Source organism: Elgaria multicarinata, chromosome 3, assembly GCF_023053635.1.
Source record: "Elgaria multicarinata webbii isolate HBS135686 ecotype San Diego chromosome 3, rElgMul1.1.pri, whole genome shotgun sequence".
NCBI classification, from domain to species: Eukaryota; Metazoa; Chordata; class Lepidosauria; order Squamata; family Anguidae; genus Elgaria; species Elgaria multicarinata.
The window spans coordinates 126682209-126706669 of record NC_086173.1 but is presented as its reverse complement, the minus strand read 5'-3'; the positions used below and the strand labels follow the sequence as shown (position 1 = coordinate 126706669).

General features: G+C 41.4%; 1 protein-coding gene across 1 annotated transcript in view; it reads right to left on the bottom strand.

Moving 5' to 3' along the window:
• Positions 1 to 2537: 2537 nt before the first annotated feature.
• Positions 2538 to 24461, bottom strand: part of SUMF1 (sulfatase modifying factor 1) — a 68143-nt gene continuing 46219 nt past the window's right edge. Inside the window, exons 8-9 of the mRNA XM_063121678.1 lie at positions 14233 to 14292; positions 2538 to 5176 (exon numbers count right to left, since the gene is read on the bottom strand). Coding sequence (XP_062977748.1) covers positions 5063 to 5176; positions 14233 to 14292 — 174 coding nt within the window. The 3' untranslated portion in view covers positions 2538 to 5062. The remainder of the gene's footprint in view (positions 5177 to 14232; positions 14293 to 24461) is intronic.

Genomic DNA, 24461 nt, shown 5'->3' with positions numbered 1-24461 from the left:
CTGCATATCTATTACCACAGGATCACTTCATTCTTCCCTTTTCTTCCCAGAACTCCACCATAAATGTTTGTAAAATGGTTATGAATATTTTTTTCTGTTTCTGACAAGCCCACTCTGACTCCCCCTCTCTCAGTCTAGAAGCAAAGAACATGCCGGAACCAGCATCTATAATTGCAAAATCTGCATTACAATGCATGAAGTCTAATTCTCCCCCTTCACACCCTCCTCTATTATTCATCCCCTTGCAAGGTGTGTGCAAGAATCACCTGGAAGACATCTGAGCACAACCTCCCAGGCTATTGATTAGTCAGTTTGAATTTTCAACCTTCCTATGGGAGTTCCCACCCTCCTGAGAAATACATAGGTTTGTAAAATCCTCCTTGGTCTTCAAGTGGCCAGCAGAGACCCAAGGTTAAACTCCTCCAGGCTGCAGAGTCCCAGGTGGGCCTCAACCTTTCCCCACCAGCAATCCGCTTTAGTGAACTGGAGCCCACTCGGAATAGAACCTTCTCCCTCTCTCTCTGTGGAACTCCCTGGCTGTTGATGTCTGGCAGACACTGACGTTTTGTTTTTGGTGCCTGCTAAAGACATTTTTGTTTAAACAAGCCTTTCCTGACTAACCAGCCATGATTGTATTAGTATAATCTGATTTTAAATATTGTAATTCTGTATTTTGATTCTGTATTTTTCTCTCTTATTACTGATCACCACTCAGGATCGTCAAATATAGAGCAGTATATAAAACCCAAAAATAAATAATAAATACATGGAAGGAGCAATCCTATGGCCCCTAGACAGAGTTGGGTGGGGTAGCATAATTCAGAGTCTTGGACCCATGGTCTTGAGACACCATTCTGACTGCAGATCCATGCTCTCCTTTTCCTCTCCATTGCAGCCAGCATGAGGAGAACCATGCTGGCTGCCTCTCTGAAGTACCAAATGTGACCTCGGAGGGAGGGGGTAAAGGGGTGCCAGTGGACAGCAAGGAGAGGGGACTGGGGAAGCCACGATGCAATGTATCCCAAGGTTTCCCAAGTATCCTTCCCTCCTGCTCCTACGCACCCCAGTTAGATGGGTGAAAAAGCCCATCTAGCCAGAGTGAGAAGAGCACAGAGGCAAAGAGCACCTCTGCCACACATACCTGCTCTGCACAGGTTGCCCATAAGCCTCCAAGTCCAGAGGCTTACGGGCATCCCCATATGACTGTGCCCTAGGTTGTAGTGCCAGTTCTACGTTTCATTGTGTTTTAAAACCAACTGACCATTTCTGAACTTCTCTGCTTGATTCTTGAATAAATATACTCAATTAGAACCTGGAATTGATTTAGCCATAATTATTATTATTAATGACTTACCCGCTTTTCCCTTTGGATTGAGTTGGGGAATAACATTAAATACAACAATACAATATAAATTAAATGCACAAAACTGATTAATAGAGCATATAAAACTGATAAAATATTAAAGTAACAATCAGGAAATCTTAAAATTCTTAGGTTTAACATTCATCTGGGTAGGCCTGCCGGAACAGACTAGTCTTTATAGCTGTCTTAAACTTGGAAATAGTGTTAAGTTGACAAAGCTGCTCTGGCAGGCCATTCCACAGTCTGGGGGCGGCAGAAGAGAAGGTCCTCTGGGTAACAGTTGTCAGCCTAGTTTGGGCTGACTGGAATAATTATTCATTTATTTATTTAAAACATTTATATCCCGCCCTATATCAATAAGATCTCAGGGTGGCGTACAGATAAAAGCATACAGAATAAAACAGTAAATATAAAGTTCTCCCCAGAGGACCTGAGTGTGCGGGGCAGATTGTACAGGAGAAGGTGATCCCGCAGGTAACCTGGACCCAAACCAGGAAGGGCTTTAAAGGTAAGAACCAACATTTTATACTTTACTCAGAAACTAATTTGCAGCCAGTGGAGCGATTTTAATATTGGTGTAATATGGTCACCCCTAGGTGTACTGCCGACCAACCTGACTGCCATACTTTGAACTTGTTGAAGTTTCCGAACTAGTTACAATGGTAGCCCTATGTATAGCCCATTGTAGAAGTTGAGCCTCAAGGTTACAGCACGTGCACTACCATCTTTAGGTCTTCTAACTCTAGGAAAGGGCGCAGCTGACGTAGACACGTGGCATATATGTTAACCTGGCTTTTAAGAAGTTTAAGGAAGCTCTGGAAAAGGGGACTATCCTACTCCATAACTACAAAGCCTTAAACCTAGATTCTCACTTGTGCAAACCATGTGGAGTTATTTATCACATGAGTGGTGCCAGTCTACTCCTGAAAGATACAAACACCGTCTTGCAGCCTGTCCTACCTGACAGGGTTGGAGGTGCAGACCCCTGTTTGTCACAGTATCCAAATACTTAAACAGCTAAGGTATCCTTCTTGGGAAATAGTATAGAAAACAATTGAATCACTGGGCAAGAAATACATCTGCTACTCCATTTAGATGAATTCAAGACAATGAGTTCACTATATAATGAAAATATGAAAATCTTACAGTTTGCATACAATTAACAGATGCTTAATTCATATGATTAGAAGGTTTTAAGTGATACATGAGGAAGGAATACTGTAAAAACATTTCATTTACGTTTATTACTGAATGTTAGGAGTATCTGCAAAACATTACAGAAGCTCCCCCACACACACAAACCCCATGTGATCCATTTTCATCACAGTCTGTGTGCATCTGTCAAGAGGCAATCTGGTACATTATAAGTTTCTCAAATTAACACTCAGCCCTGTTTCTCAAACCCCTTGAGTAGAATTTTCCTTAAGGCATCAAAGGTAAGACCTGACCTCACCAAATATCTAGATCTCTGAGATTAGCATATTCAGCTCATTTCACAATATTGGCAGGTCCTACAGCTTATTTTCATAATTTCACAAACAAATATATTTATCTTTGATTTAAAATTATGCAGAGAGCCACTGACTGAAGAGATTTTTTTTCCTCTGCTGCTAAAGGAAAATCATTAGCATATGTAATTGAAGAGTGCTCTACAAAAGTTTAAGAGCACTTTTGTTTAACAGGGAGGGGGGACTATTTGATAGAAGATTCCTCTAGATTGGGGTGCACAACCTATGGTAAGCGGTTTGCACAGCTGCCCATGACACAAACACACACCAAGGCTACTGCAGTGACCACGGAATTCACCACCAATTTGCTGCTAGGACTGCTGCTTTACTGATACTAAGAGTAAATTTCAGAGGCCAAGTACTATTTATTTTTTAAAAACAAAGGTAGCTGTGTTGGATAAAAACAAAATCCAAAAGAAAATTTCAAAAATCCTATCACAGTAATACCTTTAATTAAGACAACTCAATGGTCACAAAATGCTGTGCACATTTTCAAATTTTCCAGAACTTTTCATCAGGCACACCCCTGTGTGGGGGTGGGGGGTGTAGCTGAAATTCAAACTATAGAGTCTGCATTTGGTTACAGTATTAAGATGGGAGGTGGGAGGAGAAAGCTACAGTCATTTGGCCCAGGTACAGAGATGGTTTCAAGGGATTCTGGGAAGAAGAAACTAATAATTGTTGAAACCCCATTTTTAAAAACATAAAATCCAGCTGTTACTCAAAAACGTCTCAATCCTTGGTTGAAACACATAATGCTATTCAATAGTTTATTTAACCTATGATTTCTTGTCCTACCGAAACAATAGAACAAACTATTGTTTGCATTCTCAGTTCCTGAGTTGTTTCCTTCCTTCCTTCTTCATCCGTTCCCTCCTTACATGCCAAATGCCTTTGTGGTGCTATAGTACTGGCATGCAGAGTAGCTGGGCTATTTTTACCACTCTTGCCCACCACCTCTTTAGCCTGGTGAAACAATCCATGAATAACCCACAGTTCTGGGTTTGCACATACTGACAACCCATGATTTAAATAACCCAGACTTCACAACCCAACAACCCACGAGTTCTCTTTCAGCATTAACAAACCATTGTTTGTTCGCATAGCTGCATTCATACATCACAAACCAGAATTCAACAACCCATATTATGTACAAAGTAGGGCAGTTTCCTTGGAAGGCAGAAAACAGAAGTAGAAAGAAAATAGTTTTTAAAATTTAAATAATATATTAACAAACCTGAGGATAATTTTAAAAGGCGTACCAAGTAATAAAAGTCAATGGAAGCCAAATTGGGTAGCTTTACTTAGTTGTTGGAGGGGATGTACCCTCAGAGAATAAAGTCCCAGCATTATGTAGTATATGATCATCTTCTAGTGTTGAAACATGCTGCTGAATGGTTAAATTTGTCGATCTCCAGGTCACACAAAAATGTAAGGTACATGTTGGCCAAAAGAAAATTTCCAAAATCTATAATTCCATAGAACCTTTACCAGGCTGTTAAAAGGTTGCAAAATACTATGCAATTCTTCATCAGAGAAAATAGTAAACAAAATTTTAAAAAGTGGGTGGGGGGAGGGGTTGATGTTCAAGCCATGTAGTCTGCATTTGATAACAATCTTAAAATCTTAAGTAGGAGGAGGCTACACATTAAAATCAAGCCAGAGAAAATTAATTGCAATTAAGGCCCACTGAAATCAACCTGGTAGTCATAGCTTCACTGATTTCAGTGGGACTTGAACACTCTCTGGTTCAGGATGAACGTTATGTTTTTCTTCATAAGTTTTCCATATACTTATAATGCCAATTTTTAATTAAAAGAAATATCCCAGTGTTTTCTTTCCTAATTGCTTCTGCAATACATATAGCACTTGAGGGCAATGGCCTCGAAATAAATTTCCCTTTATTAAAAAAAACCCCCAAACAAACCATTAAATGGACCATGATCCTGCTGTTCTCGACTTAAATATAGAACAATGTACTACCCCAAATATTAATGTTAGATTTCCACATACAAAAATGAAATGGAAATCTAGCCTATTTTCTTCACACACAGTTTATTCAAAAAGAAAACTGTTAGCCGAAATGTTCATCTATTTTCATCTATTTTGGTACGATGCAGTATTTGTCTGAACCACATTCTCGTCCTTAAACCCTTGGTGAGAGCTCATTCCTCCAGAGCTGTCAGGCTCCTCACTTTAAGTAGTCGGGCAGACTGTCAGCAGCACAGCGAAATCCTAGGTTTGAGGCTGAGCTGTCAGGTGTGTTTTGGCTTCGGGCTGCACATCGATACCTATAGCAATAGGACTGAGGAGAAAAACAGCACATTAGCACTGGCGTCTATTAAAGTCTCCCAATTTATTAGGTGAACTTGCCCATGGGGAGATGTTATATCTGCAAGAGGAACATTAGTAGTCCAAGGGAGGGATTCTCTAATTTGGTTCCCGAGATAGAAAAACCAAATGGCATGCCATAGTGCTAAAAGATACAATATACTCGATAATCCTACGCCTTCTCCTGCGTGATGATAGGGATAGCTTTGATAGCAAATCCCTCCAGGACTAGTAAAAAGACAGTCAAGTTTTTCTAGGCATAATCAACTTTGTGCTGTTTCTCATGTCATGTTTTTCACTCACAAAGGTATGTATTGGAGATTGCTCCAAGACAGACAGCATTTTCACTCCAATATATATAACATTTTCTGACTTTATGGAAATCTTTATGTACATTTTGGAAATGGGTATGATAACTTCCAGATTTTCCTCTATACCAACTCTGGAGTAGCAAGTGATCTGACTCCTTCACACAGTACAATTTTGCCATGGGAAATTTGCTGGTACACTCAGTCATAAGAACACAAGAACAGCCGATGCTGGATCAAACCAAAGGTCCATCTAGTTCATCTTTCTCTTCACACAGTGGCCAAGCAGTTGCCTATAAGAGCACTAACATTTTATGAACTCAGAATGGAAGTTTCTCCCGCACCCTCTCCCCACTCAGAAGCAGCAGCATCTGTGGAAACACACAACCAAAGCAGGTCTGTTTTTCATACATTTCCTAGTGTGAATATTCAAACTGATTTTATTCAAATGAATAGTGTTGTGGGTTAGAATATGTTCTTGCGGTTGGTTGTGTATCCATTCTCTGAGGGGGTAGAAGCAAAAGAAGATACTGTGACTGTGAGCAAGAAGAGCTAAGATATTTTATCCTCAAATTTGGAATACCTCTGTCTCTTAACACTTCACTGGACAAATTGTTAAAGAAATCTGCAAGGCTCTACAAGTTGAACAACACTTCCTTTGCCCTCATCATCCTCAATCAGCAGGCCTTGTGGAAAGAAAGAATTGTGTTTTAAAGAATTGCAAAGATTTGTGCAGAGACTGGATTCCGGTGGCCAGGTGCTCTCCCATTAGCCCTTATGAGCATGCACGCCACTTCACACAAACAGACTGCACTTAGTCCTGATGGAATCCTGATGGGAAGATCCATGAGGCTTCTCTCCTCAGCACCTATAGAAAAACAATTTATTGACTTCCAGTTAACTGATGAAACTGTTCTAAGCTATTGCAAGGCACTAATTAAATCTATTCAAGTTTTCCATTCACAGGTTCAGGAAACTCTTCCTTCCGCTCCAAAGGTCCAGTGTCACGACCTCCACCAGGTGATTGGGCGTATACCATGGTACACTAGAGAAAGACATCCCTTGCGCCTTGCAGGAAAGGGCTGTTCCAGATCCTCCTGACTACCAATACTGCTGTCAAGCTTCAAGGCGTACCTACTTGGATCCATGCCTTACATTGCAAGGAAGTCTTGCCTCCGTTGGATCCAGTCGTCCTTAACTTTGTTCCAGCTTCTGCTTCAGCATCACTCCCTGGGTCCCAGGATAAAGACACCCAGGATTTCCCTCAGCCTGAGGTAGAGGAGACCAGCACTCCAGCATACAAGCTGAGGTCTAGGAAGGGTACATAACAACCTACTCTCCTAGTGACTGCCTCAAGTGACACTCTAAGAGATCGCTGATGAAGACAGGTTGTTGCCAATATTGATATGAAGCTTCAAAGTCTACCTACCTAGATCTATGCAGCATACTACAAGAAAGCCCCTATCCCAGAGGCAACACACTCCAATCCTAGACAATGCAAAGCATAAATTGCATACCCCAGAACTGAACTATACTACATGCACCCAACAAACAAGTCTCCAAGTTGCCTTACTGGACTTTGCCCAGTAACTGAAAATACCTTGTCTCCCTGGTTCTGGTTGATCTCCATTTCTTCCTTCCTGTGTGTCATTGCCTTATTGTACTTGTGTGCTATGGGCAAGTTTTGTTGGGGTTGCAATGATTCTGCCTTTTGGGTAAGGAGAAGTAAATGTGATATTACTTATGTTGTAAATGGTGCCTAAACATCTAATGGGACATGGTTACTTAACCTGTGTCCTTCTTTTCTAGGATATTATATGCAGTAGATGATGAGACCGCGGTGCAATTCTGGGTTCATTGCATTAGCAGGTTATTATTTTGTCTATGGGAATAAAGCATACAAACACCTCCCCTCGGGATGGGGAGGCAGGTGTTATGTGGCTGTGTTATCTGTTATTAGAGTGCTTGACCATCTTCCTGAAGGTAAAATCAGGAGTGCTAGAGATGCCAGAAAGGAATCAAATCATGAAGTCCACTCACTCATAGTCAAGTGCTTAGTGGCATATTGTTTTCTATGTATAGTGCAAATGCTGTATTAAATCTACTACTAATGCTGTCTCAAAGACAGAATTGAAGCACATGGTCAGTGTTATGCAGAGAGAGATGCTTGAGGAAGTGGAAGAGAGAAAAAAGAGAGATTAAACTATTGATGGCAATGCAAATTTAATGTGGTTGTTGGGCCTAGAAGGCCCAAAGGAGGAGCTGGGAAAACAAGGCCAAAAGCCTTGATATACCTGCTCTGTATGTAGTTTGGTTCTTGCAAGTGAACTGCATGATGGGATTAGAATAATGTATGTGCCTGAATGAGCTGTGATGCTAAAACTGTTAAGTCAGCAATTGGAATTTAATTGGAATTTCTAATTATCAAGACCTCTTTATATAGTAGAAGACAAATAAGTTAGCTTGATAAGGAGGACTGACCATCCAGGTCAATCTGACATTGCCAGAAGAGCTATGGGCCATCTGTTGATAATGTATAATGAAGAAGTTTTCTTTGATCTGTCTTTGTTTTGCTTTAAAACTTTGCTGCTAATTGGTTACGTTGCTACTGTGTATAAATATACCTGCTTTTCACACTGCCAGTTGAGAACTTTGTCTCAACTGCTCAATAAAACAGAGTTGCCTTACGAAATAGATTTTTATCCTTGACACTAGCATGTGATTTGAAACAGCAAGTAGGTAACACCTCTAGTATTCAAGGATACTAGTAATGATGTTTAACTACCTTTGCTTTGCCTTCAACCAGAATGAATCTGTTCTCTCCATTTTTTCCAACTTTAAATGTCATCTTGCACATTTTTGGTGCCCTTTTTTCAGTTTTATTTTGACACTGCTTGTGCCTCCCTAGCAATAGTTTCAGCTTCCTTGGGGAGGCCAGCTTTATCATTTCAGAACAGCAGCTGTCAGAGAATGATAGGATCTTTGTTGCCATAGTGATCTCAGTGCCTTGTAATCTTTTAGTGTGTCTACTGTGTCAATATCCATGCGAGACAGGGTGGCAGTGATAGCTTTAGAGATGGAGAAACGATAAGAGAGAAAGAAGCATTCCCTATCGATACCTGATGTCCCCATCAACAAAGCTAACAGTGATCCTGGACTTATGGGAGGGGGGCCTACAATGCCATTTTTAACCCCCACAAGGCTTTAAAAAAGTGTCTCTCTATTTCTAGGACAACTAATATGGACATTGACACAAGACTTTTATTCCACAATCTTGTAATTGCCTATTATTCCAGGGTATTAAAAAAACTTTGGATTGTGTGTGATTGTTGACTTGGTCTAGTGGCAAGCTCTTATGCTCACATCAGGTGTGATAGCCAATTACTGCACACACACACACACACACACACACACACACCATTCACCGCAACCACCCTAACCTCCTACCTCACAAAAGCTGCTCCTAGGGGTTAAGAGACTCTCTGGAACAGTATGGGATATGGCACGGAAGGCTGCAGGAGGCTTGGGGGAGAGTTGGCAAACTGGTATCTTTTCTGCTAGTGCAAAGCCACTGGAAACCACTAACCACTAACTTGGAATAAAACATAAGAGTGGATTTGCATATTAATTTTAACACATTCAAGATAACACAGTTAACAGTTTCAGTAGAATGGGGTGTGTTTTAATCCAGTCTTGAGAATGCTTTAACACATCTGCTAGTTAGCATTAATATAGATGTGTATTTTAGGAATTTACAAGACTTGATCAATATATCTATATCCACTGAAGTCCGCTCATTTTGACTTAAAGGAATATACAGCAGCTGTGTGAATTGGCTTTAGATGCACAGGAATAAAACCCAGATTCCCCAGTTCATGAGAGAAAACCTAGTCACTGGTAATCTGGCTAAACTCTTTATGTTGTCCTTTCTAGTGCTTTTTCACATCCAGTAAAGTAAGTTTTTAACATCCAGTTGAATTCACCGGGTCACCGGGAATCTTCATTTATTGAACATACTCACACCAATCTACTTTTGATGCAAAGGCTGAACCATCGCTTTTTTCTTTCTTTTTGCCAACTGAGGCCAATATTGAAATAATGGGCATATTATGATTAAGTTCTTGATAAAATATCATGTGTTATGCAAGAAATACCATCTAGCCCCTAATCCTGTACCACAATATATTGCATACAAACATACACACACAAAATTACATCTGGATTACTCATACCCCATAGCCAGTAACCCCCACTGAGATTTTAGCATATGAAATGGAATAAACCTTTCTGTCTGTGCTGCAGACTGAAATGTTTTGTTAATGACAGTATTCTAGTCCTGATGCACTTTGTAGGTCAAATCCATAATTGGATTTAGCTTGGTTATGTTCACCATATTAATTTGTTGCAAAAGACAGAAACATGTTCCATAAGGCAGAGAGTTCTATTTTCAGTTTCTAGCACTTCATCATTTGGCCAATACTACATCCGGAAAAGCCAAACACACTGCAATATACCACTGATTAAACTGATGTGGTCAGCATTTGTTAAGATGCCTGACATCAAGGTGACTTTCCCCATTACAAAAACAACCATCAACACAGAGCAATCATTTTCCTTCTGCATTAAAGATCAGTTTACAGATGTCACAGGTCAATGACTGCTTTAAAATTAAGATGACTTGGAACAGAGAGGTACTGACGTATGTCTAGCAGAATCCCTATTTAATTGACTGAAAACTTCCTGTCTTTCCTGAAGAAAGAACTATACAGCTGTGCCCTGGGGATTTCAAAAAATGCTAGTCAGTGTAGGGATTCAATTAGTCTAATATAACAAGGATGGGCTAAAAGTGACAGACCAAGACATATAATATGACCATCACCTACAAGACATATGTCACTTCAATTTCATATCCATCTCTCTTCTGAAAAGCCTTCTTGACTGTTGTTGCTACCAAGAGTCATCTTTGTCTTCCAGAAGACCCTCTCAGTTCCTTTGCAGCCCCCTTCTTCCTCTTCCCCTAGCCAATCTACTGCTCAATCCATTTCCCTCATGCCATTCCACAATGCCTGGTGGTGGGGCCCATAACCACAAGGTTGCTGCTATGACTCCCCTTCTTCTAGTCCTTAAACTTCTATTCCCATTCTTGAACTGGCCAGAACATACAGGCAGCTCATGTACCTTAATATGACCAACAGATGATGCTTTGTAGAATCTGGAAGAGGGCAACAAAGAACACGCGAGAAAGACAAAACACAACCAGAGAACCTGACAGAGGAGCAAGAACCTATTAGGGGCAGAAGGGCTGTGTTCATCCAAACAACATGCTTTTACAGGTACTACCAGTATATCATGGGTGGACAACATACAGATCTCTACCCTATGTCTGCTGTTCATAGAATCATAGAATAATAGAGTTGGAAGGGGCCTATAAGGCTGTCGAGTCCAACCCCCTGCTCAATGCTGTTCAATTTGCCATGGCAAGAAAAAGAGAAGAAAAAGAATAATCAATTTGCTGTTCAAATTTGGTGGCATGCTGGCAACAAAAGGTCCTATTTGGCTTTAAAACAAAGCTAAATAGACTTTCTTTCTTTCTGCTGTCGCTGCACCACTGAACTTTGGAAACAAGGACACAGCTCAGACCCCAATAAGTTCCAGGGGGACAAAATTGGCTCCTGAACTGCCAGAAGTTGCCCACCCCTGCTGTACATTTTCAACTGGGAGCCAAAAATTGCTCTTGGGGAAAAAAGTGAATGTTCCGATTCTCAGGAATTCCAAATCTGAAATATTGGATTATGTGTATGAGTGTGTATAGGATGGGCAGGTGGGGATAGAAGTAACTGACCCAGCTGCTTCATTGGGGATATACACTATGAGCAGAAGTTTACCCATGCACTTCAATGATGCAAACACATAGAAACGGGAGTGGACTAACCTCAAATCTTGCATTGTCTACTCATTGTCTTACTATAATCTCCATGATTTACAACACAAAATTTAAATCTCTTGAAGGTGGTGAAGCAAATCTTGTTTAAGTCATCTTGAGTATGCGCTGATGCATAAGAACATAAGAAAAGTCTTTCCGCATCAGGGTCACCTAATCCAGAATTCCAACAGACACTACCACAAGGAACAGGAGAAGACAGGGAAGGGATGGTGTTTGAGAACTCAAGAGGTGGGGCTAATTCAGGGTGGTACTTTGTGGTTTTGGGGGAAGTCGCTCAATTTATTTCTGACCGAACACACAATACGAACTGGGAGGATTCACCCATCACCAAACCTTCAGGTTTGTTTGCCTATGTCTGTACCCTAGAAATAGATGGCCCTTGGGGTAACAATGCATTTTTAGTAAACGTTCTGTGCCATTTAGCTATAATTTCCAGTCCTGAAACAGAAAACTTTTCCCAACTTTTTTATTTAAAGAAAGCCTCTTCTGTCTTTGGCCTATTCTGTCTTCCCTCTAAAATGGGCCATATTTACTCATCTGTAAAGAAAACTGTTATCCCATTGTTAATTTAATCAAATCTGCTAATTAATGTGTGACATTGATTTCACCCCCAAATAAAAGAAGCCTAGAACACATGATCTCAGTGTAGAAAATGTCATATTCTTATGAAGGTTGAATTACACATGAAACATTAAGGTGTGTAAGAAAAGGGAAGTCATAAGCACCCAAGGAAAAATGGAAAGTAAGATTAAATTTTAAACAGAATAAATGAAATTGGAGACATAGCTTTGGCTTGAACAGGGATTTTTGCAAGAACTCTGTTACATATTACATTAGGAATTAGCCAAATGGTTGCGGAGGGACATGTATGCATTTACTGCCCAGGAAGTGTTTCAAATCAATTACTGGTTACTAAAAGTGTAGGATTTTTTTGTTTTTATTTATTTTTAAAATATTTTTTCTCTGATTTATCCTGGTCTTGAATAATAACATTTACAACTTCCCTAACACTTTTACACTGATCTTAAGAGCAATAACAAGAGTAAACTGCTTCATTGCCTTGGCTTGATACTCAATCCTTTACCGTAAGGCATCTTATAGTTCAGCTCTAAGGAAATCTAGCACTCTATAGACTGTTAGAAATACTACAATCCTAAAGAGGTTTACATGCTTATCTGTGGTAACTTTCCAGGTCAGAAAGGGTGCTTAAAAATACAATTAAGCAAGAGCATCAAGGTGCCTTTTGGTTTCTTCATTTCCTCTCAGGTTAAAATGGATTTCGATATCCAACGTTGGGTGTGAATAACTGCAGGGTCATCTGAGGCCTCCGTTTCATTGCATAGCTCCTGTAGTATACGGCTGTTCATCATTTATATAGCTAGTAAAACCTTAATTTTGGATAGCTAAGTGATATTTGTCACAGGCTCAACAACAAAGAACCTCTGAGACCAAAAAATAAAAAAATAATGCAGATTAATGAAGACCATCAATAATAAAAAGAAAGAAAAAAAATACCCTCTCTAGGAACCTTATCTCAGCTACAGCCTCATCGCCTGTGCCATGACAATATCAGGCCTATTAATGGGAATATTTCAAAAATTAGTTCCTCCAGTGGCTTTCTGCTTTTTATTTATTTATTTATTTATTTATTACATTTCTGTACCACCCAATAGTCGGAGCTCTCTGGGCGGTTCACAAAAATTAAAAACATTCAAAGTATAAAACAACAGTATAAAACCATACTATAAAATACAATATAAAATAATTACCTATGGCCTTTCCCTAACAAGATTACCTGGTGGTCCTCATCCTGCAGAAGTGAGAGGTCTAACACTCGTATCACCATTCTGCTGCCACCACTTCCATTCCATTACTCTGAATAATACAACGGGAACTATGTTGCTGCTGTCAAAATTGACAGCTGCAGTTCCCATGGCCACACTTGATAAATAACAATGCTTTTATTTTCTTATTAAGTACCAGTACCAGTTCACATTCTTCCAAAGCCAACTAAAATAGTAAAACCAGCATGCAATCTAACTTGTTTTCTCCCTCAGCTTCCAACACCCCCCCTTAAGGGCCCTTTGAAGCCCAGCTGTCATAGCTGCCCTCAGAACCCCACTGAACAATCCCATCTCAGCCAAGAAGCCCAATCAAAATGAGTTCTACCATCAGTACAGTTCATCTCAGAAACAAACATAATCTGCCAAACTCCAATAAAAACATCACTTTCCATTTCACCATACTCCGTACTGTTCTTTGCACTCTTTGTCCATTTCATCTGGCTACTCTAGGTACCATTGAGAGGATATACTGCTGAAGTAGTTGTCACCTTAGTTCCACTTGTGGACGCCCAAGTAGTTCTTCCTTTGACTTAGAGAAAGGCACTCTGACATCCTTTAAGAACTCCTAATCTAATGTGCCAGCAGTTGTGTGGTTTAGCCACTGGCGTAGAAAGGAGATTGTTTGGTTCCTCACTGTCTAAGCGGGACAGCTAAATTGCCAACAAGCTAAAATTAGTAGACAACTGATGTTTTATCTCAGCTAATATAAATGGAAACTTCAATTAAATAACAGTTCGTTGTTTCATCAAGTTATTTCAATTTATTCACCCAGGAGTGATTCTAAATTCATCATCTTCAGATGTACACTATTAGATGCAATTCTGCTCGTGTTCTTTCCTCTTACCAGGGATCAGATATACAAACAAGGACCTGTACATACTAAAATCAGATTGGCAATTGCCTCAGGAATTATAGGGAGGCCTTCTGGCATTACCTTATGGCACATGTAGGATCCACCTTTCTTCACTCGGTCAGTCCCTGTTGGGGGTCCTTTCTGTGGATGAAAGGATACCAATTATGGTTAATCGATACAAGACTAGCAGCAACTATCAATTATATGGGAGAGGTAGCAAGAAATTAGAGATAGGGTGGGGGAGTCTACAGCTGCTGCTACAACAGTAAGGAGGAGGGGAAGCTTGTAACGCATTACATTGCAGAGGGACTGGAAGACAGTCCAGTGTAATTGCACAGGCCTCAGCACAGCAATGACTGCTTCAGTTTCTAATTGCTGCTTTCCCCTGTCAAGTCCTCAGCATGCTATTTTAGTTCTCCTAGATAAGTGTTATAACATCCTGCTAAGAGCTCAGTGACAAGAATGAAATTATGATGATGGACTGAAAAAGTAAAGCAATTAGCAGAATTGTATCCGGGTTGCTTTGGTGTCATGGATAGAGAGCTGTACAACTTAGGCCTATTTGAGAGCTTCATCCCTTTGCTTAGTTTGCCTCTTGCTGAAATCCAGGCTAATTACAGATTGGTGGTAGGTCAGATTCCCATGACATGCATCGATTTTAGGATACTGTTTGGGGGGTGAAGCAGTATTAGATCTCACCTTCCTCTTTCCGACGAACAAAAAACCCCACCATTTTAACTGTTTCATCATTAAACAAAGGGTGGCTCTGGGAGATGCTGTAAGATCTCAAATTATTACAGCAAGTGATTGAAAAGCCCTAGGCAGCTGCAAGACCCCTCCCTCCCCTCCCCCTAAAAACCCAACCCATGGAGAAACTGCTCAGGGACATTTATTTATTTATTTATTTATTTATTTATTTATTTATTTATTTATTTATTTATTACATTTATCAGTTGCCCCCTAACCAGGATTCTCTGGGCAACTAACAGTTCCATAGTTGTTCTAAAAATCTCTTCTCCCCGCACATCTCCACCCTTCCACCACCAACAACAATAACAACAACAACAACACACACAAGACTTTACAACCAGAACACCTCTGTACGGAGAAAGGAACTGACTGATTAGGGCTCATATGTGACCATGGGTTAGGGCTCATATCTGACATTTGTCTTTTTCAATTGGCTCAGGGGCAATGGTTGGTTGGAGGACTATTTTTGCTCATTATTATCAAACTAAGGAGAGATAGCCATGGTTTGCAAAATAACAAACAAATATGGGCTGCAGACGAAAGTGCTGTCTTTTTTCCCTTTAGCTAAGCTGTAACTTTTAAAATGATATTTTTTAATTGTAAACCACTCTGAGAATTTTATTAAAGGAGGTATATAAATACCTTAAAACAAATAAATAACCACTGACCCTGTGTAGTTTCAGAGATTTCACCAGATATTACCCTCATGTTTTTATGTCTATTTTTACAGCCAAAAGATCTAGATAGAATTATTAAAATACTCGTATATTTGGTTGTCACCAAATTACCGTACTTAGGGCCTGTTCGGACATCATGCTAACTCACTGTAGACAGCATTTTTGAGCAGTGCATGGTGGCTTATCGTATTGTGTTGGGGGCAAAATCCCCACCTATGGTTGGTAGAGTAACCCATGCTCTGCAGTAGGGGCAATACACATTGGGGTGGTTTACCATGTCATGTGGTTTTTTTTATTTATTTATGTATTTATTTATTTATTTATTACATTTTTATACCGCCCAATAGCCGAAGCTCTCTGGGCAGTTCACAAAAATTAAAACCATAATAAAACAACCAACAGGTAAAAAGCACAAATACAAGATACCGTATAAAAAGCACAACCAGGATAAAACCACGCAGCAAAATTGATATAAGATTAAAATACACAGTAAAATTTAAATTTAAGTTAAAATTAAGTGTTAATATACTGAGAGAATAAAAAGGTCTTCAGCTGGCGATGAAGGACTACAGTGTAGGCACCAGGCGGACCTCTCTGGGGAGCTCATTCCACAACCGGGGTGCCACAGCAGAGAAAGCCCTCCTCCTAGTCGCCACCTGCCTCACTTCCTTTGGCAGGGGCTCACAGAGAAGGGCCCCTGTAGATGATCTTAAGGTCCGGGCAGGTACATATGGGAGGAGGCGTTCCTTCAGATAACCTGGCCCCAAACCGTTTAGGGCTTTAAATGTCAATACCAGCACTTTGAATCGGGCCCAGACCTGGACTGGCAGCCAATGAAGTTGTAAAAGGACTGGCGTAATGTGGTCTCGCCGGCCAGTCCCTGTTAGTAAACGGGCTGCCCTGTTTTGTACCAGCTGAAGCTTCCGGACCGTTTTCAACAGCAGCCCCACGTATAATACATTGCAGTAATCCAAATGAGAGGTTATCAGAGCATGGATAACTGTAGCTAGGCTATCTCTGTCCAGATAAGGGCATAGTTGGTATATCAACCTAAGCTATAAAAGGTGCTCTTTGCCACTGAGTTCACCTGTGCCTCAAGTGACAGTTCTGGATCCAAGAGCACCCCCAAACTACGGACCCGATCCTTTAGGGAGAGTGCAACCCCGTCCAGGACAGGGCAAACATCACCTCGCTGGACCGATGAACCACCCGCTAACAGTACCTCCGTCTTGTCTGGATTGAGTCTCAGTTTGTTAGCCCTCATCCAGTCCATTACCGTGCCCAGGCACTGGTTCAGAACAGTCACTGCCTCACCTGGGTTTGATGAAAAGGAAAGGTAGAGCTGGGTATCATCCGCATATTGATGACACCTCAGTCCACATCTCCGGATAACCTCCAGTTGGTATCGAAAGCCACCATCCTTCACATGGTGAAATATGGTGGCTACTATAGGGATGCCCGCCTAGTGTGTCTGCCACTTCCACCGACACTCTAGTGTGCGTGGACTTTCTCTATGGTTGCAGTCGCACAGCAACAACTGGAGCAGCTAGCCCACACCTTCTCCTGCCACAACAGCCACTGGGATAGCCAGTGAAGGCATGGGAACCATGGCGTGGGGATGAGTAAGTATGGCATGCTAGTCCATGGCATGCTAGTCACGTGATGGGCACGCGCATCACATTTTTCTACCCCTCTCCACACCATAGTTCTAACCTGTGATCATCTGAACAGGCCCTTAAAGTCAGTCTGGAGCCAACCCCAAATTTGTATCCCACCCTTCTGCTAAGGAGCTCAAGGTGGCTTATACTCACTTTCTCCTCAGAAGAACCAGGTCAGATAGTGTAGCTGAAAGGGATTTGAACCTAGATCTCCTTAGTCTGAGAGCAAAATTACACATTACATTAAACACACAGCTTATTACTAAAGTTGCCTTTTGTTTTACTCAAGTGCATAGCTCCAATTTGGATTGGGACCACCGTGCTCCAGAAGAGGAGAACTAAACCTTACCCCCCCTCACAGTTCCCCTCCATGCTCTCCCCTTCACAGGAGAATTAACAAAAGAAAACAAGTCTTCATTGATGTCACTAGAATTTCAGGAGGAAATGGTGGGGAGGCAAGGCTTAATCCCACAGCATGATCCAAATCAGGGCTGCACATGCTCACACTACAATAAAATAAAAGGAATGCTTCAACAGGCCTGTTCAGACAACATGCTAAGCCATGGTTAGGCCACTATTATTAGCCAATGGTTTGAATAGGGTTCCTTGTGGCAACACTGTGAGAACAAAACATGAGATTCAAAGTTGGATAAGCATCTCCAGCACTTGATGTGCCCCATGCTTGGATTTGCTCCTGGAAGTAAAGAATCAAGTTAAAATACTCTGATTCTACAAAAGCCTCCCTCTTGCTCCTATGGGACTACTGTATGTGCACAGACTATAAAGGAATAAACTCTGCCACCAAAGCACGGATACAGTTAGCAAGTTATTTGGATTACGTTCCCCACCCCCATTAATTATGCAAAGGAAATACAAGATGAAAGAAGAATATATTGGCAGCAAAGCATAAATCGAAGACAAAACTGCAGATTCCAGAGTAGGATTAGCACACAGCAATACAATATTCGACCACTTCAGCTGTAACTTCTTGAGGCTACCTAATACATTACACAACATTATCCTCTTAATGGAATCTCTTTTCAAGTACAAACATTTTATTACAATTGAAAGAATTAAATCGCAAGCAGAAATCCATCCTAATGGAGTCACTCCCTCTGCTTGCTTAGTATCCCCTCCTCCTCGCCATAAATATGACCATCAAAATACCCCCCAGCCCAATCTGATACTTATTTCTCCCACAGTTATGGCAGGTTCTCCATGGTCCATCACACTGAGCAGTGGAGTGCTTGCGGACTGATTTTGGAGTGCCTAACAATAAAAATAACCAAAAAACAAAAAACAACCCCCAGGTAGTACTTTAAATTTCTGATTCATCTTGAGGTGATGAGACTTTAGGATTGGAACACTATTTTCTGCAAAACTTCAGATCGTCCACATTAAAAGGCATTGCTTGACTAGGGTGTACTGCTTCTGGAAGATTCTCTGGTTTTGAGGAGTCTCAAAGGAAGCAGTTGAGCTGTCCCAAGGAAAGGAAGTTCTACAATTATAGAGCAGCATTTAAGTAATTCTCTGTAATACCCTTATCAGGTCTTTATGGATTTGGTACACAGGCAGCATAATTTAAAAGGTGGTCCATCATAGTGTTAGAAAATACAGCAGTTACAGACAATAGGAAAAAGTGCGTTAAAACCAACATTGTGTGAGGGAATTCCACTTGCTCTCTTTGCCACACAACTCCCTGTGCCCCCCCCCCAAATCTGCTCTGAAGGATGCCTCCAGAGCAGATTTGGAAAGAGACAGGGTCCTGTAGGGTGGGGGTGGGGTGGGGGGTGCTTGAGAGAGAAGAAACTGTTCTGCAAATAGTTTCCATTCCACTGGCAGATGGCCAGGGTTGGATGTAATGATATTTTTAATCTGCCCGGTAAGAAGCATTCTCTGAGCAGATTACCAACAGTTAAAAGAATGAGGTACAATACAATAGTTAGAATACAATATAAATATTTAAAATAATACTTAAAAGAATATTGTCTGGACACCAATACAGTGTCCAGGTAGTAGTTTTCCAGTATTCATATATCACAGAACAGTAAACTAGCAAAATAGGGCAATTACTGTGGCTGAAAGGATAGGAATAAGGCGTCAAAGCACCACAGTGCAAATAGATTGGCTCTAAGATGCACAGTTTTGCATATTTGCCAGAAAAGCTCTGAACTTTGAAAAAGGGACACAAAGTAAAGACAATCTTTGACGCTTCCAGAGCCATTAGCTCTTATCTGATGAGTTCACATAAGTCTAGGAGTCAGAGCCTGTCATGATTGACTGAACTGCTGTGATGTCACATTCACACTTCCAGCACAAATGACCCAGAAAAGGCTGTATGGGGTTCGCAACTTCTAATGCAGAAAGTTTGCAGAACTGAACAGCAGATCACAGCTATCATAAATAGAACTCTGCTTTCCTTTCCTATCTCTGAGGCTAAAAATAAAAAAGGGCCATGCATGTGTAGCTCCCATCTTGCTTGAGAAAGAACTAAGCCTCTTCTCCACAATTTGGGAGATCCCCCCACCCTGAATTCCAGTGGGTTCCAATAGGTCATTGGACTGGCAATGTTTGGCCCTGTAGACAGGCCCTTAAGTGCCAATGTGGAAAAACGAATGTGAATACTGTGTTACTAGAAAAAGCACTGATTAAAGTTCCTACCTAGGTTTACATGCAGGTTAAGGTCATGAAAAGCTAATATTTGCTTGTGCTGGCATCTTCCCGCTTGTTTGACATCAGAAGCAATCAGCTCGGCTTGTTCTAAGTCTGCTTTGAAAGAGACAGACTACAGTTTATAATATCTACTGTGAGGCACTTCCTGAAGATCTCCTGATTGCATGCTATTATACACTATTATTAATTACTTCTAATTGCTGAGTGCCAGTGTGCCACTATACAAGCACAGAATCCACAACAGATCCCTGCCTGAAAAGGGCTTACAACCTAGCTCAGAGAAGGGAGAAGAACACTGGGAAGGAGGGACAGAGGTTAACACACACTGCAAACATAGTTAACCGCTGAAAGGCTAAGTGGAAAAAGATACCCAGGCCTCTCTTCTGGAAACCACCGGCACTGCGTCTGATTCAGCCATAGCAGGACAGAGAGGGGCAGAATAGACCAGCTTTTCCAGTATGGAATCTTGAGGCAGAAGAGAGGGGCAGCCTCCTTCGTCTAACCTCAGTAGTCCAGTCAGTGAGCCCAGAGAGAAATGAGAAGTGATGCAGAGCCACAAAAAGAGAGTAGTTTTCTGAAGGTAATACTGCGCTTGGCTGGAAAGGTATAGAAGCAGCCTGCCTTTTTGTGGGTCACAGTGGGCAGGCAGGCTGTCTTTTCCCTGTGGTGGTATGGCCTAGCGGAAACAAAGTCTCAGGAGGCAACTTGAGGCCCATAGGTGTATTTATTGCAGGAGTGCAACGAGTTGTGGCCTTTGCAGAACTGGTTCCGCCTGTGCTCTTTCCCTTTATTTATTTATTTATTTATTATTATTATTACATTTATACCCTGCCTTTTTTCTTCCAAGGAAGCCAAGGCAGTGTACATAATCTTCCTCCTCCCTATTTTATCCTCACAACAACAATCCTGTGAGGTAGGTTGGGCTGAGAGTCTGGCCCAAAGTCACCCAGTGAGCTTCATGGCCGAGTGGGGGACTCGAACTCAGATCTCCCGACTGCTAGTCCACCACTTTAGCCACTACACCACATTGGCTTTCCCTTCCTTTCGTGGTCACATAACATCTTGCATCTATTGGTGCCATCTCCCCTCCATTCAGAACCTGGGCCCCTTTGTAAGGCCTGGACTCATGAAGGAAACGTGAGGGATGTCTTCAGGGCAGGGGATAGGAAAACAGACTAATAAGTAAACTGTCCCCCTCCAAGCCAGTCTCCTCCCACAGCCAGAAGAGGTCACGTTTAAGTCTGGGAAGGCAGACTCAAGGTAACACAAGCCTCATTACAATGACTGTAAAAGCTTGTTTTACAAGTGTTCCTTTAAACATTTAAGCGCTCCCCATCTGCTGACACTTACGAAGCAATCCAAAATGCATTTCTAAACTGTAATCTGTAACTTTCCACATGTAAAAATGGAGAGCTCAAATTTGCTGTGGCGCCACGGAGCTAAATTAGCCTCACGGTGCTGAACTGTACACAGTTCTGCCCAGCAACCATGCCTCTCCACGAGCAAAAAGGCTGAAATTAAAAGCTATCTCTAGGTTAAGAAGAAGCACAGCTCATTTATCACATTCATGCTTGGCTGCTTCTCTGCAAGCTGATAAGTTACAGTTGACAAAACAGGAGCAGGCCGTATCATTCAGCTCTTCCTTTCTCTTACACATGTGCGCACATGATGGTACTGCCAACCGCCCTTCACCACTGCAGCCATCAGCAAAATCTTCTTGGCTTTCTAAGGATAATTTTAAAAATGCTACTTCTTCATTCACAGTCTTGGTTGTTGGTCATCACTACCTCTTGAGGTAGCAAATTCCACAGCTGCACTATTATTTATTTATTTATCTATCTATCTATTTACAATATTTATATATTGCTCAATTATCTAACACAGATTCCAGAGCAGTGAGCATAAGTATAAACAGCAAAAGAAAGATTTTTTAAAAATTAAAACTGTTCAATTTAAAAACAAAGGAACCAGAAAAACAGTGGCTAGTTGGTTGAGGGAAGCTTCTCGAAATGGGTTTTCTTTTCAGGAGGTGCCTGCAGCAGCCTAGTGTTGGCACCTGCCTGACCTCCAGGGGCAGAGAGTTCCACAGAGAAGGGGCCACTACAATTAAGACTGTTCTCCTGGTGGATTCCAATCAGGCCATAGGTCCACGTGGAACCACCAGGAGCAGGCCCTCTGCCGACCTCAGTGATCAGGCAGGTTGGAAAGGGAGAAGGCGCTCTCTCAGGTATCCTGGTCCCAAGTTGTTTAGGGTTTTGTACACTAGTACAAAAACCTTAAACCTGGCCTGGTAGCCAGCACAATTCCCTCCGCAAAGGAGTTATATGCTGAAAAGCGGCAGCGCCTGACAACGGCTGAGCTGCTGCGTTCTGCACTACCTCCAACTTCCAGAACAGTCTTAAGGGCAGCCCCACATAGAGCACATTGCAGTAATCTGGTCTTCAGGCTACTAGTGCGCATACCACTGTGGCCAAGCTATTCCTTTCCAGAAGAGGCCATAGCTGGCGAGCCGGCCAAAGCTGGTAAAAGGCACTCCAAGCCACTGCAGCCACTTGGGCCTCCAGCAACAATGATGGATCTAGGAGTACCACCCACCCACCCCCAACTACGAACCTGATCTATGTGAAGTATGTCATTCTATATGCCCATGGAAAAGAGTACTATATTCATGGAACAATAACAGAGAATGGGCCTCGTTGGAGATCTAGTCTTCCACATTTTGACACCGTTGGCAATGCTGATGCTGATCTCCTTCACAGAGCAAATAAAAGAAAAAAGACCCCTCACCAAACAGGAGAAAATAAATAAGAATTGAAAGGAAGGTGAGTGAGTGGCAAGCAATAATGGGTAAGCTAATGTGGGAGTTTCTGGCCAAAAGACTTCACATTACATTGGTAAAGTGTTTTGTAATCCCATATTCAGTAGCAGCCAAGTGTCATGAGAGGAAAACCAGCATGGGATACTTTAGGGGTGGGGAAGCATTAGACAGAAGGAAACACAACAAGAATTTTGGAAAGGGAAGGGAAATAATAGCAAAGAATAGGTGTGCAAGTGGGAGACTCGTGTGTGTGTGTGTGCGAGCGAGAGAGAGAGAGAGAGAGAGAGAAATAAAATGCAAAAAGACACACAAAGCTACTGTTCCAGATGATGCAAAAGAGCACAACTTCTTTAATTCCTCAGTTCAGTTCAATGCCTTCACCCCAGTGAAAAAACGTAAGGTATTACAAAACTAAAAGGCAGCCTAATGGAAACTTTAATTATACTAATGAAGTAGTCTTATTTGTACTACCTGGAGAATTTGTATTTACTGCATCAGATGAATAGTGTTTTGGAGGTCTGAACATCAAACAAGCGCAGGCTGCTCTTTCAAATTCATCAGATAATTAAACATCCCCATATTGAAAATTATTCCAACCCAGCTAATCTGCAGTGTCTTCATACTCACTGAAGAAGAACACAGGGAGCCTGGCTTTTACACCTTCTAAAACACACTCTTAGCTGGCTCTCCAGGCCAACATCCTGCTTCCCACAGCGGCCAACCAGATGCGTCTTAAAAAGCCCATAAGTGAAACATGAAGGCAATGCCTCAGTTCACTCAACATGACAACCCTCACTCAAGGTTAAGTATGGGTTGAGTTCCCATATGGGTTGTCATTGAACCATGGTTGTTCTGTTGTGTGAACCCAACTGCACTAACAAACCACAGCTTGTTAAGCAAGAACAACCCACAGTTCACAACCCAATATCAATCCATGGTTTCTCTTCGTGGGTTCTTTGTGCTTAACAAACCATAGTTTGCAAGCATGGCTGGGTTCACACAACAAGGCATGTCTCAACACTCAACCTTGAGTGTGAGTTGTCATGCTGAGTGAAGCCAGGCAATGTAAGCTCTTCCAAATTAAGTTCTCAGAGGAAACAGTGACACAATGGCTGGTAACCCCTCAAAGAAGGGTCCTCCATTTTGAGAGTCATCCCATTCTACATTTTAAGAGCAACTCTTTTTCAAGAGGTAAGGCTTGGCAAATAAAAAAAATCACATATGGAAGGTAACTGAAAACAATATATCAATCTTGCAGAGCTGGATGCTTTCATTTACAAACTTGGTTAATTCAAGGTATAGTCATTATTTGGAAGCCACTCTAAACCAGCCTGGCAATTCTAATTATCTTTTCAGAGATAAGCAGATAATAACTACTTAAATTAAAACAAGCATATAAGGCTTATGGCTGTGGGTGATTCAGACTGTTGACATGAGTGAATATTATCTTGTCTCCTGGGAAAGAAGAGTTGTCTCTGGACAACAGAATATGTTTTGATTCCCTATGCAGCTGTCTTGCCATTTGTTCTTGGACACTTTTACAGCTGTTTGGTTTCTCTTTTTTACTTCAGATTAGACTATCATCAGTCACTTTGAACGATGACTTTGCAGTGAGGCCTCTTTGCTACCGGGAATAGAAACACAAATCGCTACCACATTCACCCTTTAGTGGGTATTGCTCAGCTGCCCTAAGGAGATGCCCTAAAATTAATACGTTATATATTTCTATCAACA